This window comes from Helicoverpa armigera, chromosome 3 (assembly GCF_030705265.1).
Source record: "Helicoverpa armigera isolate CAAS_96S chromosome 3, ASM3070526v1, whole genome shotgun sequence".
Classification (NCBI taxonomy): Eukaryota; Metazoa; Arthropoda; class Insecta; order Lepidoptera; family Noctuidae; genus Helicoverpa; species Helicoverpa armigera.
This window is the reverse complement of record NC_087122.1, coordinates 6,054,093-6,073,989: the sequence shown is the minus strand read 5'-3', so window position 1 is coordinate 6,073,989 and position 19,897 is coordinate 6,054,093. Positions and strand designations below refer to the sequence as shown.

Below are 19,897 nucleotides of genomic sequence, written 5' to 3'. Positions count from 1 at the left end.
TTATTTCGAAGATTAATTTAATCTAATCCCCGTCTTAACAGCTTCTATCTACTTACCTTATATCTGTTTCAAATAAGCCGACATTTTTCCTCATTTCTAATACACTTAATACATCATTCAAACACGGAACATAGATACTGAAAACAAGGATTTTGTATACAACATAATTACGTTTATTGCATTTTTACTTGAATATTCTACGTCAAAATGGTACTTTTTTTCTGAGGAACATGTATATCCGTTCAAGTATAAACGCTTTTCCGAATGAAAGTGACTTTTTATACATATTATGTTAACTAAGCCTGATTCTGAGCCTATAATTACCAGAATACTACCAGAATATTCGAACACCAAATCTATCGATACCCAATAAGTGCCTCTCCATTTAGGTTATAATACGCATTGTATTTAAACCCTTTTGTTACCATCGACGTCAGAATTCATCGCATTTCAGGATATGCCTACCATGGGAGCTTCGCTAATTAGCACATGTATTATCTTACATTATTATAGTCGCATCACGTCTATTCACGTCTAATTAATGTATAGTCGCTTAGTAGTAAATAGGCAACCAGAAACAGATTAAAAAACTGTAATTTCAGTTACCCGGTAAGATACTCCTATATTCATCATACAACTACAATGCAACGACTAGAATACGAGTCACAGTTAAGGATTTGAAATCATGCTTAAGTTTCTGAGGCTATTTACGTATCCTGGTTCGTCCAAATAAATATGAAAGGACTGAGGTCCTATTTACTTAACAGTTGTCGAATTGTAAATTGAAAACTCAAATAAAGAAGAGTTCGTTTATATTATCTAAAAGCTACGGACTCTCGCAAGAGTATATTCGTAATACAAAGTCAGTCTTAAATACGAACTCAACGTGTAAAAGGTTCACTGAAACGAACAGAATATGTCAGCTCACTAAAACTCAGTTTAAATTATCACACCAGCGCCAGTTATTTTTGTACCTTCAGTTTGCTGAAACTGCGGTCAGTGCCGTAAGCGTAATGTCTGCTGTAGACTCGTCTCATGTCCTCATTTGCATAGACGTCGTCTGAAATACGTGAAATTTAAGGAACATCGCCAAAGCGCCACTTGTCACTGCGGCTACCTCCGTCTGAACCCAACCTTACAAAGTGCCATTTTAATTTAATTAAAACAAAACTTTAAACATAACGATATTTATTTGTTAGACTAGAAATTTAAATGTACCTATCTATACAAAACTTACAATGATAATCTAAAATTAAGTCTTATTTTAAGCATGGCTAGTTAAGGTATTCATATTCATTTTGCATTTATTTTCTCTTATAAACTAACTCTTCACAATTTGTTGTCACATAATTCACTGTCAAAATAGTCATTGGAATGTAAATCGTAACTTTATTAACATAATAACCTAAGTGTTCCACTCTTCTTTCATCACTAAGTACAAATTGATCAACTTCAAGCATTCTCTATAAATATAAACGTGTTTTCACAGCCGTTACACTAAATTCTTCAGGTACTTTGGTCATATTATCAAAAGAAAAATGTCCTATGACCACTAAACTTTGAAGCTCCTATTCGAAATCAGAATCACTATTAATAGGCCTCAGTTTTGTTCATCACGTTTCCTTGTCTGTTTAGTAAATACATTCTTTATGGTCGGCACAACTCGTAGTATTATTATAAGTAGGAACTATTTCTGTCATACGTCAATCAATTGTGTCTTTATCTTATACTGTATGCTTATCTTGACTACGGAACTCTTGATCGTTTCTGCTCATCTTATGAAACTAAACTCCTGTCTGTCATGACAGAATAGTGCACTGCACTAGAGAGTATTTCCAAATATTAAGTAATTTAACTCCAACTATACAATAGTCAGTTCCTATGTTTGGGCTTGTTCAGCTTCTAACTTCTTTTGTCTTCTCTCTTTCATTACTAAGTACAACATATCAGGGATCCATGTCACCAAGAGGATCACAAGAAGAACATTTTGTGCTGTAATGCACGTTATGTAGCTTCCTGAGTAGTCTCGTACCCATCCGAGGAAGTATCCAACTGGGGGTACTATAATGCCCATTGTCAACATTCCAAGGCCGACGGCAGCAGGCACTTGATCCATCCTCACTTGCTCCGATATCGCGATGTTCCTCGCGACAATAATCATACTCCTACCAACACCATAAAGGCAGGACATGAAGATCAACACTTCAATATTAGTCTGGTACGCCAAAACTGAAACAAATAAGATTTATTTTAAGTAATCGATCAACTACTCGATAACGCTGCGACCTTAAAGGTGAACGCTTATCGAGTAACAAATTCCAATCGATAATAGTTTTATCATGGTCGTATAATTTTTCCATTATTCTTCGTATCCTAAGTGCTAAAGATTATGGATTGACAGTGAATATGTTACGTACTTTGCCTGACGACGATGAGCCAGGTGCTTGTCATGATGAGCATCCACCTGGCCTTGATTTTGTACTTGTCTTGGAAGATTGGCAGGATCAGTCGACCTGCGATATCGGCACCAGCGACCGCTGACATACAGTTGGCAGTCTGTTGTTTGTCCATGGATGCTACATGCTGTAACATTAAAAGAGCCATTTGAAGACATTTTTAACTGAACAAATCTATATAGTTTTCTAATTTGTATTGTTTTTAAACTGTACGTGTGTATTTTGTAAAGTGAATCATACAATGCTTGCTATCTGTAGACTTTGAATTACGATATCAAATACTTAGAACCCACTTCCATTATACCCTACTGGACTTTGTCCCTGTTATTGAGGTGACTGAATTTTAGTGTTTTGATTGGTCTATCATCAAACGCGTGTATGTTGTAAAGAAAACGAGTTGGATAAATAATACTATCAAAACAAGCATCAAGTATTGTAAATTATAGTTTATTTACGGCAATTGTCTCACGGCCGATAACACATAAAACAACTATGTTATCAACTAGAGCTGAACTAGTGTTTCTTATTGCATGTACTAAACGACCAGGAAGCGTGGCTTTGCATTTTTTCTTGTATCTTTGGTAGATTTTTTAACTGGATGCGAGAAGCCGAAAATCGATCTCAGTGGCGTGCACTTGGAGAGGCCTATATCCAGCAGTGGACTGCGATAGGCTGATGATGATGATTGGTAGATTTAAATGAAAACATAGTATAGATTTAATAAATTACGGAAACATTACGGAGATATAAATTTATTTCGTGAAAATAGAGTCGATGCGTTTAAGGTGTTTCTTCTGCGAGTAATGCAGTTTATAAAATATTCGTCGCAGAGAGACAAATTCTTCAGTGTGTAATCAATTGTAGTAAAGTGATTCACAACTTTATTGACATAGTGATCATCACAGACCTACTGAATGATCAGAATATAGATAAAACATAAAGGAGTCTATAAATATTGGTAGAACGGTGATCAAATAAGGATTACTTATCACAGTTATTATTGAATTACCTACATTTGCACGTGGATGGTGAAAACACTTGAATTTCACGCACTGAGGTACTGAGTTGCATGCCGATATTGTTCTCATTGAAAAAGTCCGTTAACCAGGACCAAGAACATAGTGTGATGATGTCTTCAACTACAATTAGGGTTATTTTACAGACATGTAATTTTTGTACCCATTTTTTTTTACTAATTAAAGAACCCAATAAATATTGAATTCCATAAACAATTGAATTTCAATGAATCCACTGTTGATTTTAGCTCGGTATCAATAGTAAAAATGCTAAAAGTGTTGTCATGCGCTTCTGATTTATCAATGTTTTTGTATTGTGAAAAATTACATTGTTAATTCATAGGTTATCATATGTTGTTATAACGTTCTATAGAGAGCCATGTGTATAAAGTAATATGAACGTGTTATGTTTTTTTTTGTCTGATATAAAACCATATTTCAATATATTTTAATTTGTAATATTATAGGTAAACGCAAAGTACTGTAGTTTTTTTAGGTATCCATTTCCCTTCTATTTATATTTTGGCGTATTAAAAATATATTGTAGTTCACGACTTACCTGTAAAAAGAATGGGTACAGCATACTGAAGTTTTGTATAGAAGTTACAGCTAAGGCTGTACCGATCACGATGTTCAGGAACCTCGTGTTTGATAGCAAGGAGATACCAAAAAGATCGTATAATTTTTGCAGCACGGTCGGCTTTTGTGCTGGCTTGAATAATACTCCTGAAAAAAATTGTTTGGAAATAAATAAAAAAAATTCAGGCGTTCAATGGGATGGTAATTAGATTCCTAAGATCCACCTACAATTTTTTAAGGGAATATACCTCCACGTTATAATAAATGCAATTACTTATGAAATAAACCAACTTCAGAATTTTTTCATAGCAATAATGTAAGTTTGATACGTAGGTAACGCTTAACTAGCACTTATAAAAATAAATATTTATCAATCAGACCAATTAATATGAGTAAATCCTTTGATCACTACTGAATGAATTTAATTTTAATTGGCAATTAATACAGTTGTTAGTACCTAAATTATGTGAAAATAAATTATCGTTTACTCCTAAATTCTGAGACTTTCTATAGTAGAATTATCATAATAAGGGCATTATATTTTAATAATAATTGAATTTGAAGACTAGAAAATGCTAGTACTGATTGATGTGAACATTTTTTTTTTTTGGAATTTATGAATAGTTCTGCAAATAATTAATTGGAGTAAAACTTAACAAGTTAAAAATAAAATAAAAATGTTTTATTTCATATCTCTGGAAACCAACGCAATTAGGAAAAGCCTAGGCAGATGGCACGCATTATTTCGTAATGGGTAATGAGTGAAAATTGAGATAGCATAAAATAGAGAGATCACAGTGAAATAAAATCTCAAGGTTTTCTAAAACCACGTCAAAGAACAGTTGACCTCAAAATAACTTTTCTAAGACTTTCTGAAAATGAAAACAAAAACAGCGTTCCTTACCATTTGCACCATTCGCGTCTGATTTATTTACGTTTCCACCGTTTAATTCTTTATTGCTCGTTTTGCTTCCCCAGTTAGACTTTTCACACCCATTTGCCTGATTTTGTGCGTCACCATTGCTCTGTGATGATTTTCTTACTCCGTCCTTTGTTTTGTCTTGTAATAAGTGTAGATTCTCGTCTATCGCTACTTCTTCTTCTACTTTCTTCATATGCCATTCTACTGGTTGTATCAGCATGGTACCGGCAATCTAAATAAATAAGGGAAATATTAATACGAATTCATAACTTATTCTATTATTGCTCTGATTTTATGCTAAAACGTTTAGGTATAATGTCGACTAACAAGAAAATTATAAGCAATATTAGTCACATCAAAAAGATTTATCTTACAATCTGGGTTCAATCATAAATTATTGAGGCTTCTAAAAAGTCACATTATGTTGCTGTATAATAAATATTAGGAACTCTAACGATAAACATCAAGACGATGCAACCAGCTAATTAGACGAAACCAAAGTTTTGGACATAAACAAGTAATAAAAAAGGCAGTTACCCCGTGCAAACTCAGAGACGACAGCAGCAAGCAAGCGCCACGGAACCCGTAATGTTCTAGAAGGTACCTCACTAAGTGAGGCATTAAGGTCTGTCCCACACCTGTGCCCACGTTCGCAAGACCCACTGCACGGCTTTTCTTCAGCTTAAAATAGCTATTTATAGCCACAAATGACGAGTTTTGGATAAAACCCAAACCCAAACCTGTAATAAGCATAATAGATTTGTTGTTTTACCAAACATTTGGAATATGGGTCGAAATTACCAACGCTCGTGGTTTGATTTGGGCCTATTCAGAATATTAATAATTTCATTTGTTTTGTTATAATGTATTGTTATGTAGGTCATTAAAAGTTCCATACATCATAATCGTTAACCTCCAAAATCATGAAAATAGCATAATTAATTACGAAAATGTACGCATTTCAACCCGTCAACGTCAATTGTACCGCATTATGCTAAACAATAAACATTGAAGAACAAACAAGACAGCCTTACCTAATAGGACGCCGTAAGTTAACACCAAATGGAAGATATTTGTTGAAAATCCGCTGAAGAAAATTCCGGCTGTACAGAAGCACGCTCCGGTTACCGCTACAAATCTTGTTGATGTCAACTTAACTACGGCCCCGGCTATTGGGCCGCCGAAATTTGTGATGAACAACATCGTGCTCATTACAATGGCGGCGCCTTGGGTCCTGTGCCCCATTGCCTCTAACGCATCTCCGTATAGCAAACTGAATAGCGACAGCATTGATTGGTTGAAAATCTGTAAAGAATGTCCAGTTTTTGAATGCAGACCAACGTACCGCAAGTATAGAATACAGCGTGAGAGCATGACATAAATACACTTCAACCCCGTTCAAAAAATGGCTGATCCGAAAACTGTTACTGTGACTTTTATATGTTATTTTATTATGGTTTCTCTGACGAGAACATGTGACCCAGTTGTTATACAAATACTTCTAACAATAGTAACGAGTTTGAAGCTATGACAGACGCTATGAATGTGAAACCTTCCAGAATTGATCGTAAAGCGATTGAGGTCAAATGGCACTTATGAATAGCCTGTCTGAGACTCGCACTAGATAGATATTTTGTTAAAAGTCTACCCTAGATGGTTGTATGAATTTCGCGAGTCATTTGGGACTTTATTTACTGTACGTATTACCCAGATTCTTGAACCTATGCGGGGTCTTACAACCGAAAGTCGAAGTAAGATTTGGGAAAAAAATATTTTACTAAAGATTAATTTGAGTGCTTGGTACCGTATGTTTTCTAAATAAAAGTGAAGTGTTACAATGTTTTGAACGTTATCTAGTTTAGTGCGCAAATTTCGTTAAGTACTACAATACATTCCGAATATTGTTGTTTTATCAACTAGCCAATCGATATCGGTTACTGATAAATTGGTAGCTTCCCTAATGTGGGGTTATGTTATAAATTAAGCGGCCTTGTAGTTGGCAAGCCAGAGATAATGCGCACTATATCCTGTTGTTGTTATTGTCATTTCATTTTGGTAATGAACTGTGAGTGTGAACAAATGCCTACCTACTCGTGATTATGTCGAAAAGTTGAGTTCTATTTATGTTTGCAGAATATCTATTACAGCAGTTGCATGCTGTTGTAGCATGTTTTAGCTAATAAAATATTGTACTCTTTAAAAAAGAGAGTGATATTTATGAACATGCTATATTATAAAGCTGAGGATTGTTGTTCTTTGAACGTGTTAATCTCTGAAACTACAAAGCAAAAATATTTCACTGTGATTTACGGCTTCCACGGGATGCGAATGAAACCGTTGACGAAAATTAATTCTAAGATATTTCACATAAATAGTATAGATATATATAAAAATATGTACTTACATTACTCATTGCTGTCCCTACTAAAACCATCCACCCCCATCCTCCATCGGGCGGTACTAATTTCATTACTTTCTGTGTCTTTGGAGTTAGCACCAAAGAGTTTTTTTCAGTCGCCATTTTTTTATTTTGTTTTATTTTTCTTTTTTATATCAGCTTAACATACTTTGATTTGCAGATGTTTCTCTTCACCCTGGAACAAAAAGATACGAAATAAATATTTTTCGTTTGGATTTAAAACCAGCAAAAGTAGGGAAGTTGATAATTGTTGCTTCGAGTGCAATGTGTGTCACTTAATATTATACGTAGATTGAATTATAAGATAACGATAATATTATTAAAATATGCAGTAGTATTTTCTGATAACAATCTATTCACTTAAACGTAAATGTAAACAACTTGAAATTAATTTCCCACGTGGGTTGATTGTCAACAAGACTTCATGTTTCATCTCATCATGCATTTCGTGTACATAAAAGTAATAAAAAGATTTTACGTTGTGGGCTGTTACGTCGTTTTACGACTGGGGTGTGTCCGATTGTATATCGCCTGTATAATTAGACCAGAGTTCGCGACTTACGACCTTTTATCTCTCGTCAATAGTAATAACGGAATTATACCGTTTTTTACCCTATTTGTGTGTATAATGAAAACAAAAGTAAATCGTTGTTGTTGTAGTTCTTTTCTGAAGTACTTTGTGTTCGTGGGGGGTCGTTGGCTAGCGATAGATAAAGGTATCTTCCGAACATTGTATAAACAAAGCTATTGAGTGAGAGTTAATTAATGCAATGCAAATGCAATTAAAATATTTCCAGAGCGTTATTTTGTTTGTAATCTTTGGAAAGAGTTTGAACTCCTTTGATGTGAATTGATTCAGACGCTAATGTAAAACCTATTGCAATACTAACACACACGAGGCGTTTTGCATTATTTGTTGGAAGTTATGGAGAATATACGTATTTGTCGTAGGTATATCGATACCACTTCAAATAAATGAAAGAAAAAAAAATCATCATAAATAAAATAAAACAAAAGAAAACTGATAAGGGGTTTACTAACGCCGTACACTAACCCACAAATACCTAAACACAATTAACGAGAGTGAAACTTTCACACTCCAGCAAATAAAGATAAAATGATCAAGCGAATGATCCCATCGGTGAACCCTGTCGCTTAATACGATATGCATACATTATATTATACTTAATTATAATAATAAATATAAGGTCAAAGCCCGTTCACACGTTCTCAGCTTGACGTAACAATACCGCAGTGTGGAGCAACTTCTTGCGAGTCTGGATTTATAAATAACTTAAGCGACTTTCCCCGTGGTTTTTTGCACACTTCCTCTAAAGATAGTGTATTTTAGATGGTATCGTACATTGCTCATTTGAAAGAAAAAAAGTGATCAAATATATCATCTGTAACTCATTAATATATCTACAGTGAATAATTATTTTGTAGTCTAATATTATAAAGCTTTAACTGTTCACTTGTAAACGCAAATCTCAAGAAAAAAAAAACCGGCATTTCCGTAGGTGTTTTTTATCCGGGTGTCCAGGTAGTTTCCCACGGCATATGGTTGATACCGATGGCAGAAGTCAGTAAAAATATACATCCCTAGGTGTTTTATCCGGATGACCGATTAGAAAGGATTCCCACGGAATATCTACCGCTGGCAGAAGTCAGATTAAAAATATTTATCATCAACATTAATATAGTTTACGTGTAATTTATTGCAAAGCCATTAGGTTTGTATTGATACAATGATTATTCTATTTATGTATAAATATAGATCTCGTTAATTAAGTAACACATTTATGTAATATACTTACTACATGTGTAATCTTTATCTAAGAACCAATGTTCAGTGTCATTCTCCATGATGTTAAAGTAAACAATTATTTCAAACAAATTCTAAATATTTTGCTATGTGACCTTTCCTTAGAGATAAGGTAACCCTCCGAATAAATGCTGATAATATATTTTTTAAACCGTCATGGTATACTGGGTCTCGTGACTAACATACGCGTGAGTTAGTCTAATCTAAGATACAGCTTTTTTTTAATCTCTAATGATCTTCAGCAATTGTCAAAAGTTCATCATCCTGATAATGAGACTTGAGTTTGAGAGTTGAATTCTGATAACAAGTTAGCATTGAAGTTTTGGGTCACAACTATAATATATTACAGACTTCTGACAGGTTGTAGTAGGTAGTAGACAACAGAATCTTAAAAGTGGCCATGATATATTTTTTCTATTATCTCAAACTACTTAGATATTTTCCAAAAAAGTGTAACTTGAGCACATTTCTATAAACACGATTAAATAAAAAAGTTGAACGCTAGCTTTTGACCATAACAAATCTCATCTAAGACTTCTTAAGAAGCCGAAAGACTTTGTCGAACGAAAAGAAAAAGGGAAAATATGAAAATTTTATTCTTCTTACGGCCCAGAAAATGTAAAATATCCGGTAGGGATAAAGTAGAAAGATTTTTGTTTTTTTTTTTCTTTTTCTCTGAGCAGTGTCGTACATTGATAACGCGGTATCTACATATTTTGTGTTCATATGCGTATGACGCATTTCAATGTTTTTTTTTTGCTTTACTGGTAGAATTCCCTCGTATTTAGATCAAAGTATTAGTACTTTGATCTGTGATGATGCAATATTATGTTGACTGGTTTTGTTTTTTATGTTAACGTGTATTTTTTAATTAATTAGAATAGTGTAATTTTTCGTTATTTACTGTTTAGTGTTTACCCCATTTTTTTTTCAAAACGGTTAGTTTTAGTAAGGATTAATTGGATGCTTCCAAAGCCATCCTTTCATGTCATGAAAAAGAAAAATAGAATAGGGTTTTTACCTACCCTTCACACCACTGACTAACGTCAAACAATAATTTGTACTGTAAAAATATTCCATCTTTTTTACTTAACCTAATCACATGTCCTACTGAGAAACAAACACTACTACCTACTTAGCGTTTTTTTATATAAAGTTAATGATACCTATAGCAACAACAAATAAAAGAAATAATCATCAATCATTTATTTTTGTTTGATTGGTTACTAACCAATGCGACGTGACGTAATCGTACACCGCATAAAAAGATAAATTGGAAAAAGTAAATAATCATACTTAGTAGTGGTTTTATACCTTCGATTTCTTAGCTTCCATAGATTTACTAAAACTAAAGGTTTTCCCGCGGTTTTACCGTGGGAACTTCTTCCCTAACTAGAATAGAATATAGCTTATTTCACTCGGGAATATTGTAACTCTCCAACAGTGAAAGAATTTATCAAATCTGTTTAGAAGTTTCGGTGTCTCTTCCTTGCAAACCATAAGACAAAAAAACTAATAAAAGTTCAAGGCTTCAAACCATGACCTTCGAGAAATAAGCCTGATCTAAGGTAAGCCGACCCGTTATAACATAAACAGATTAAACCCACCGGGGAGAAAGCATTTTTGAACCCTAAAATACAAAGAATATCGTAAACAAACCCACAGATATGTAATACTAGTTCCTGCTAGCGGCTTCGTTCGCGTCCCGTCGAAACTCCATGCAGACTTATAACTATAACTTATAAGCCATATTTTCTGTCCCTATGTCCCATTGTACACTTAAATTTTCGAAATTACGCAACCGATTTTCATGCGGTTTTTTTAATAGATAGAGTGATTAAAGATGAAGGTTTATATGTATATTAACATACATTGAATATTGGGAAAATACTGTTATCTGGTGCCAAGCCGGAGAGGGTCACTAATTTTACATTATAATACAGTTTTTTTTTTTCATATCGATCGAGCATTTTTTTAGAGATAGGGGGAAGTCCCCCAGTGGCGGACACCTAAGGTTATTTATAAATAAAACAAAAAATAGTTTAAGAAATGTTTATTAAATTATGATTTATATAAGATGACAAAGTTAGAAATCAAATTAAATTATCAAAAATGCAACCTCTGCTCCAAAATAATTAATACCATCAATCAAACCTTGATAACAAAAAACGTAATTTTAAAAAGTGGCACCTAGTACCGGACGGCTATTTGCGCCATACCCCTAGCACTGGAAATTTCAAAATAACCAGCATATTTAGCCATTTTCACACTCTAGAACGTCTTCACATACTTCACGTATCCACCCACGACAGGACGAGCACTAGATCCAGTCTTCTAAGCAAACTACGAAAATTGTCTCGCTTTTTTTGACATAAACTCATCAATAGCAGATTGTAAGCTCTGTGGCTCCCAGGATCCGTTCTTTTTCTTGTCTTCCATTTTAATTATCTCCTTTCTTCTATAATCTAAAACAAATTAAGTAATTAGAATGAATGACGTAAATTCTCACAAGAAATATTCATATGTTTACTGTCCGGTGCTAAGGGACGACTTTGTGTCCGGCGCTAAGGGACAGACATTTTCGTTCATTAGGTGGTACCTACCAAAATTGTTTAAAAGATCTAATAATATTCTACCATTTTACGGATAACAATCAAGTATTACTTTTATCTTTGAATACCACTCAAATGTAAATGCATAAATATACTAGAATTACTTACATTGATATTTAGCTGTCGCAGTGATTTCGCACCTAAACCAGCTAACGGTTGCTCCTGCCGTGGTCGTGTGCATCACAGGTGAGGTGCGGCACGTGATCCTGTACCTGTGTGCCCCCCGCGCCCTTTTCACTTGTATTTTGAATCGAACAGATTTATACACGCTTAAATAGTACGAGTGTCCGGCGCTAGGTGCCGCCCGGCGTTACGGGACTTCCCCCTAAGCATGTTCAAGCAAACAAACCAACTCCACAGTTTTATAAAATTAGTAGGTACAGTAATATTACTGTCTCAATTATATTTATGATGATGTGAAGTAATAATTATTCATTGTCTTTCAAACAGCTTAGGGTAAGTGTTAAACAGTTAATTATGTATAATTTTCTTTCAATTAACACAAAAAAAGAACAATATTAATTCGATTTTCCTCACGAATGTCTCTATAGGCTTTTCAATGAACAATAAATTACCGTTACAGGAAACCGTAATGAGAAAAAGTATATTTCTAAGTATAATAATATAATTTATTAAATTATTAATAGTAATAATTTATAGAGCAAGAACCTAATTCTATAGATTCTTGAATAATAATAATTTATTCTTTTTATATCTTTGTAAATGCACATAATTTTAATCAACTTTCAAAAAGTAAATCATAGGTACTTCCAAAGTACAGAAGAAAATGTGAAAATTAATGGAATTTGTCTTCTTTTATCATCATCACAGCTATATTGAAGCGCGGAACCACAAACGAGGAAATCTGCTAGTAAATTGAAAACGGTTTTTCAATTCGTTGCCACGAATGTTTCCCAACGAATAATATAATTATTTACTATCTGAACGTGTTATATAATTATATGGGAATTATTGTAATTTAATTAAGAGTTATTTTATAAATGCCATGCTTATAATTGTTCCGTGGATTAAGATAAGCCAGCTTACGTCATAGTTCTAAAGAGCGTGATTCATGATTCGCATGCTTGGGCTGAAACAAAAACTAGCATATCTAATAAGTTATTATTACGTACACGCTTTTTTAGTGATCCACAGATTACTCTGTGTCTAAAGTACAGTGACCACGTGGTAACGACAACAAATTATCTGATTATTGTTAATGTTAAGAATCGCGTGATGTCTTTGTTAACACCATGAAATAATGATTATAAATATCTGCAATAAGTATTTTTGCAGTGTGCAACTAAGTAGTATGCTCGTGGCAATATAAGGTGCGCTTGCCTGGTCACTACCATTGACCAAATATTCGATGGATAAATGTCTCGAAAAGTACATTAATTCGTTGCAAATCAGATTGATTGACTAGGACAAGAAATGCACATTTTCGACAACCTTTATCAGGATATCAATAAGTCTGTCTGCGATAACTTTGTTCACGAATTGCACTCGTGCAGTAATGCATAAGATTATGAAAATCCTTGCTAATACTTTAAATGTGAAAGTAACTCTGTCTGTCTGTTTGTTAAATTTTCACGCAAGTTATTTGATAAACATACAGTATAGTGTAGAGCCTGAGAAAGAACATAGACTTCTTTTATCCGGGTGAACGACGAATGATGAAGTGGCTTCCTAGGAACGCGAGTAGAACCGCGGGGACCAACCAGTGCGACTCATGGTGCAATTGAACCTTGACCATGACTTTGTGTTATTACACGTGCTAATGATACAGTATGTTTTGATTAAGCAATTGATAAAGAACGGCCTTGACTTGGCGGCTAATTGGATTCAAAGCGCTAGAGTGAGGTGCTAGGTTTACCTATGTATTTCCAGGTGAAGAAAAGGTGCAAAGAATAACATATGAAGAGTTTTGTGATTTTGGGTACGAAAATATTTTCATAAGTAGATAGGCGCAGTTTGCAGCCGACTTCCCAAAACGAGGAAACTTTCAATTCGAATATTTGTTAGTAACTATTTTTAGCTATACATTTTGATGTTAATTATATACCATGATAATCAATATTTTTTTTTTATCTATGTACTAAAGAATATAGCAACATATGCAATTATATGTATATCTCACGCATTGATCTTGGTAAAATGGTTGATTAGAAATGTGAATTGCCCATTGTGTCTCGCTATTGAGTAAATATAGGTATAGCAAATCCTTTTATATTTTATAGTCCCACACTTAGTTTTATTTTTAAAATAAAACACGTGATTTTCTTAATAACGCCTAAGATGACTATTGCGTCCATCGACGCGAACGCGATCCGAAGCGAATTTAAATATGTACGCTGTACGCGCCGTATCGCTCGACGTCACGCAGGCAACTTCAAAAGACACCAGGCATCAGACCAAAGATCGTGTGAGAGGCACACAAAAAACCACTGCTCTTTAAATGAATAATCTAGATATGCCAAGCGATAGGCCATGAAATGACGTAACGGGACGCAGTGTTAAACAATCGAAGGTTACTGGCATAAAAGAAATTTCGCTCTGCGTCATATCCTGTCACTTAGTATCTGTGACAATGGAGAACACCAAAAAACTGCTGTTTAAAATATTCTGATTTATTCACTTTGTTTTGCACTTTTAAGGACAATGATTTAAATAAAAAACGAAGTATAACATATCTATATTATTTCCTATTTAAGAAAAGCGTTACATTAAAAATATTTTCTGAGAAAAATATTTTTTCTCATAGACAGTAAGGTACTTCCTAAACGTAAAATACTTTATGACAGCTTCATATCTACACGTGTCTAATGATTCCGGAATCTTCACAATACGTCACTATACGTGTATTCAACAAAAAATCCATTCTAATATTCGGTTTTTATCTCGGAGGTCACTGTCAAAAGTTACACAACAAAGCGATTTAATGATTACTTATCATCTCTAACATTACGCAAACAAGTAAAGTAAAAGAAATGTTTTTTACTAATCTAATTACATACACATATAGAATAGTATATTTTTTATGGTACATAACCTACTTTGAAATGGCGGCAGGTAACGGGAACAACTTGTGACCCTCGTATTCCCTTTAAACTTAAGGGGAAAATTTACAAGAGTATGGTCAGGCCTGCTGTCTTGTATGGATCAGAGTGCTGGCCCACAAAGGCGACGAATGAAAGACAATTGCATGCGGCAGAGATGAGAATGTTAAGAGGTATGTGTGGAGTTACGCGAATGGATAGAGTGAGGAATGAGTATATAAGAGGAAGTTTGAAAGTAGCGCCGGTATCAGAAAACCTGCGTGGAAACCGGCTGTCGTGGTATGGGCATGTGATGCGGAGGAATGAGAGTCATGTTGTGAGGAAGGTGATGAGTATGAACGTGGACGGATATAGTGGAAGAGGAAGACCAAAGAAACGATGGATGGATTGTGTGAAAGTAGATATGGTAAGAAAGAATGTTACTTGTGAGATGACGGCAGATAGAAGTGTATGGAAGAAGAAAACATGCTGCGCCGACCCCAAATAAAATTGGGATAAGGGCAGGAGGATGATGATGATGATGATGAACCTACTTTGATGTTACTGTCCATATTTTTTCAAAAAAGTTATGCGACCTCATCATAATTATACCTCATTTTATTTCGCTAGGTCCTAGTAAACGGACATAAACATTTGTAGTACAACTAATAATACCCTAGATAGTATCACTAAGAGAATTGAACCACCAGACCATGGTTCCTGCGGCTAATGTTGGCACTATTGTGTGTACCAACTTTATTATTAAAAATATATGGCGTCCTGTTTGCCAGTGTAATGTATTTGCGGAGTTTATCCTTGGTCAGGGAAAATAGAAAACTAAAAATGAAAATAGTTATGGTTTAGTAAGTAGTTTAGTATAAAAATTATTGACACTGCAAATTAAAGTTCAATTTTATTTGGGAACTCGTAATCGTTACCTCTTTCATCACAGGTGAGGTTGACTCTATGCTTTCATCTAAGAAATAAGACACTTGAAGCCTGTTGTATCCAATTATGGACCATGCATAAAACGCGCTTAATGAAAACTAACAATCGTAACAATAATTTCGAATTGGCTATCTTGCGATGCCGTGTGAAAAATTCACAAATTGGTCGACTCTTGTTAAAAAATGCGTTAACAAGATTTTCAGTAGCACTGTAATGATAATTGTTCAGTAGCGATTTGCAGACGCTAGTTAAAATAATGCGTGTACTGACATAGCACATTTTATTGTGTTAACTTAATAGTAACTATGTGAAAGAGGAGATGAATTTCAAGAGTAATAAGCATACTTATAACACTGCCTACATAGCTACAGGCGCCATCCGATAAAACGTAATCCAATCTATTATTAAAATCAATAAAAAGAATTCACGACTCATTAATTAAACAATCATTGTAAAAGTGCTTATCGGATTGATATAGCTGTTGTCATCTACGGACGTAGGTAAGTACCTATATGAATGTTCCGCAATTTCAACAATTGCAATAGGATTTGTCGAAGGCCGTAGAAATGCGCTCGCGTCATTTTTCCGACATCACGATAAATTAGGTGAGGACGGTATTGTGAGAAAGTGTTCGTATTTATAAAATAATCTTTCGCTTGCCGGATGGTTTTAGGTGAGTTGAGTTCTTTCGGTATGATAAAGTTAATTTTGAATAGTTATATGGTTAAGTAGTAATGGTAATTTATGACGATTCCATAATGGGTAAGTTATTCATAACTAAAAAAATACCGATCACATTTCTTTTACCTTTAGATAAAAAACGTTTAAATACGCACGCTAGTTCGGTAAATCCATATCAGACGTGAAATTTGTTAATCTGCTCGTGAATACAGATACCTAAAAAAAATACACAGTTCCTGATAACCGTATGTAGCCTAAGCATATAATCTTTTGCGTCACCTTTTACAAAAGAAAAAAACATGTGTCACGTTTTGGTTACTTAATTGATTCAATTAAAGGATTGCCCTTCGTTGCTAACGAAATTATTGGGCAAAGGAAACAAGCCAATATAGCCTTTATGACAGTAGGAACTTACGTGACGTCACAATCCACATGTTAAGTACAGTTAGCGCCAATTTTCGAGTGTGAAATAATTGTTACAAATGTTTCGTCATGATTTTTTTATTTGTGAGATAAATGGTCAAAGTGTTTTTTATGTATGAGAAACTAGAACTCTGTATTTCATAATCCTTGCACAATAATGTAACTTGCTAGTTTTAATAATAGTAAAAAATTTATTTACATTTTATAACATTTGGCGCGTGATTTCAATAGTTTTGTCGAATTCATATCAACGTAATCCAAGGTATGCATGTTATGTGCAAATATTGTTATCGTATTTAGGTCAATTTGTTTGTTTACTTTTTGCAGTCCACACAAAAAAATATTTAAACGCTGATTAATATAGTCGGTGCATTTATGTCAAAAAAATTAACGTTCTTTTTTTAAATTATCTTTTCCCGCGTAAAATTAAAAATAAAAAAGAACATAAAAATAAAGAAGGTCCCTTACCTACTCTCACAGTAAGTTCTATATTCAAAATCGTATCACGTATAACAATGGCGCGATCGAGTCAACTCGTTACACACTGACTCATCAGTTGTTCTTCATGCGTCTGTACACTGCGGCTTCACTTACATCAATGAACGTTGACATCGGGTATCATTAAGCCAGGCGAACGCGATAAAACACGACGCTACCTTTTATAATTTATTAGGGACTGTTGCTAAGTATTTACTGGTCAGTATTGAGCTAGACTTGTTTACAGTGTCTCATAAAAAAGTGGAATTAATATGACGTCTTGTGTGGCATAAACTTACGAGACTTACAATGCAATGAAGATTTTTCTAAAAGCGGAACTAGAGTTCACTCAGGAGATACTTAACAGTCTTCTGCAGCTATGTCTTCGCTTACATTTGTGTGAAGTCTTGGACCATCGAAATCACACTTCAATACCCATGTCTCATTTTTCTTGTGCTTAAGCTCATTTAAATTTTTTGCCCAACGTCTCGTGTTACCAAGTAATTCTACCCAAAAAATGGCTACCCGTAATTTGAACGAGTTTTTGTGGGCATAAAGTGCCGCAAGTTGAAGCCGGTTTCCCCATACATTCGGCAGGTGAGGTTTTATAGATAGGTACAATGTTTATATGTCAACATATCCACGTGGATTGGCGGGTGAATGGAGTTCATTCGAACATTGTTTCACGTGTTCAACGGAATTTACGTAATATTGTGTTGATATCATAATTAATTACATGTTTCGAGCTGTTAATACATAATACTGATATTTATACCTCTTATAAAATTAATTAGGTATATTTAGCCATATTACCTCATTGGTCTATGATGAGCAAATGGTGATTTCTATTTCCTTCAGTAATTTCTAAGTAATATAGTGAAGTCATATCTAGATTTGTTGAAGAGGAAACTGTGGGTGTACTTCTCTGAAAGGTGCCGATAGTCTTCTTAGCAATTTTCCCATGGATTAATGCGTATTATAAAAATAACTGTCTATTTTAACAGTTAGAGCAGTCTACAGTTATTTCTTTATAAAATCCTTAGTCGCACAAAGGAACAATTTTCCCAGACTCAAGTAAGATTCTCAAGCATATACAATGAAACAAAATTATGATAAAACTGTAGTATTGTACCATGTTTTAATTACATAAGACAGTGTGCAACGATTGATATGTGCCCAGCTGTTTATAACAGGAAGGCGTAATTATGAAATGTGTAGTAATAAATACTATCGGTATTGATAATGTTTTTATTATGCGTCAATGTTCAAATGATAGTTTAATTTACGTAAAAGTGAAGTTGACTTGCCAAATATTATAGCTATCTTTTTTGTTTTTTACTACCTGGTAGAGATTACTTTGGTTATTATTTTTTATACTCCACACTTTGTGATCTTGTTGTGCAAATTCAATGTTCGTTATCAGTATACTGCACAACACCGTAACATGACAAAAGTAGAATAATAAACGCATGATATATAATATTGTATTTTGAGTTATAAGAATACAAATTACAGTTTTGAGAATACAAGTTAAAGTTCTTTCTATAGAGCTATTTTTAGTTCAAACGTTAGTATCCACAAAATAAGATGCAACAAAAGAAAATATAACGTGTATCGACTGCTTAACATTCAGCTCAAGTCGTAAGGGTCAACCGAGAGAAATGGGCCAGAATGGTGCCCTTGAGTGGGGGCTTATACTACTTACCTACCAACAGTTTATCACCTGTGTTGGTCGTCATTTGTTCCATTGGAGTTCCATTATCACGCCATCATCTACAAAGTTGTGATGATTGTCATATTAAGTTACTTAAGGAGTCTAGTACACACAATATTACTTCATTTGTTTACGCGTTTAACTTACTGAAACTTTCATATATTATACATACTTTCTTTTATTATTTAACTATCAGCATGAAGGGTTTTGTGATCCAAATTGGTCGATCTATGATGATAACTAACAAAAGCGTTCAAAACAGCGTTAACAGTGCATTCTTTTAAACCATGTCTCTCTCCTAGGTATTGTTCGTGAGCTACATCGACGGTAAAAAGTAGTCCTGTAATTTAAAAATTCTAAAAGAATACGACTTCACAACAAAATAAAACTAAGTTTAAGCATTAGGTGTACTCTGGGTTTACAGAGAACCTACTGTGTGCACCAGACGAACTTTGTGATCATGGGTAGTGGTCACGAAAGCCGTAAAAGACAGGAAAACTTCCAAACATTTCAACAGTAGAATTTTTAAAATCTTTGCTGGGTATATCATGTTCCTTTTTTTGCCAAACTTTGTGTAGCTAGAACCACCTTTTGTTGGACGGGGTGATGATATTCGTTAGGCAGACAGCGATAACATGATGATGCCGTTAAAATGCAACGGTTGTATCAGTTCCTGGATTCAATTTTTAAACAGGATTTTTGACCATATTTCGCTTGTTTTCCATTTTATGTGAATAGTATTTAGCACCATAGAATTTGTACAGTACTCTAAACATATTGTTCTCCG

The 19,897-nt window shown here is 34.2% G+C and overlaps 3 protein-coding genes across 4 annotated transcripts in view; 1 reads left to right on the top strand and 2 right to left on the bottom strand.

Moving 5' to 3' along the window:
- LOC110380488 (cullin-associated NEDD8-dissociated protein 1) overlaps nt 1-19,897 on the bottom strand; it is a 574,273-nt gene that overhangs the window by 111,841 nt on the left and 442,535 nt on the right. The gene's annotated exons all lie outside the window — the stretch shown is intronic.
- On the bottom strand, nt 1,172-17,544 carry LOC110374086 (monocarboxylate transporter 2). 2 transcript variants are annotated; one of them, XM_021331659.3, is made up of 8 exons: nt 17,388-17,544; nt 7,378-7,567; nt 6,008-6,278; nt 5,511-5,713; nt 4,956-5,205; nt 4,032-4,198; nt 2,418-2,583; nt 1,172-2,229 (listed from the first exon to the last, which is right to left on the bottom strand). In XM_021331659.3, exons 2-8 carry the CDS (start codon nt 7,492-7,494, stop codon nt 1,880-1,882), a joined length of 1,524 nt encoding a protein of 507 aa, XP_021187334.3. In that variant the 5' UTR covers nt 7,495-7,567; nt 17,388-17,544; the 3' UTR covers nt 1,172-1,879. The 2 variants fall into 2 exon arrangements, with proteins under 2 accessions (XP_021187334.3, XP_049692275.2); XM_049836318.2 differs by having other exon boundaries at nt 17,392-17,543.
- The window catches only part of LOC110374106 (lachesin), a 115,444-nt gene continuing 113,318 nt past the window's right edge, over nt 17,772-19,897 (top strand). Inside the window, exon 1 of the mRNA XM_021331688.3 lies at nt 17,772-17,993. The gene's annotated coding sequence lies outside the window, so the exon portion shown is untranslated. The remainder of the gene's footprint in view (nt 17,994-19,897) is intronic.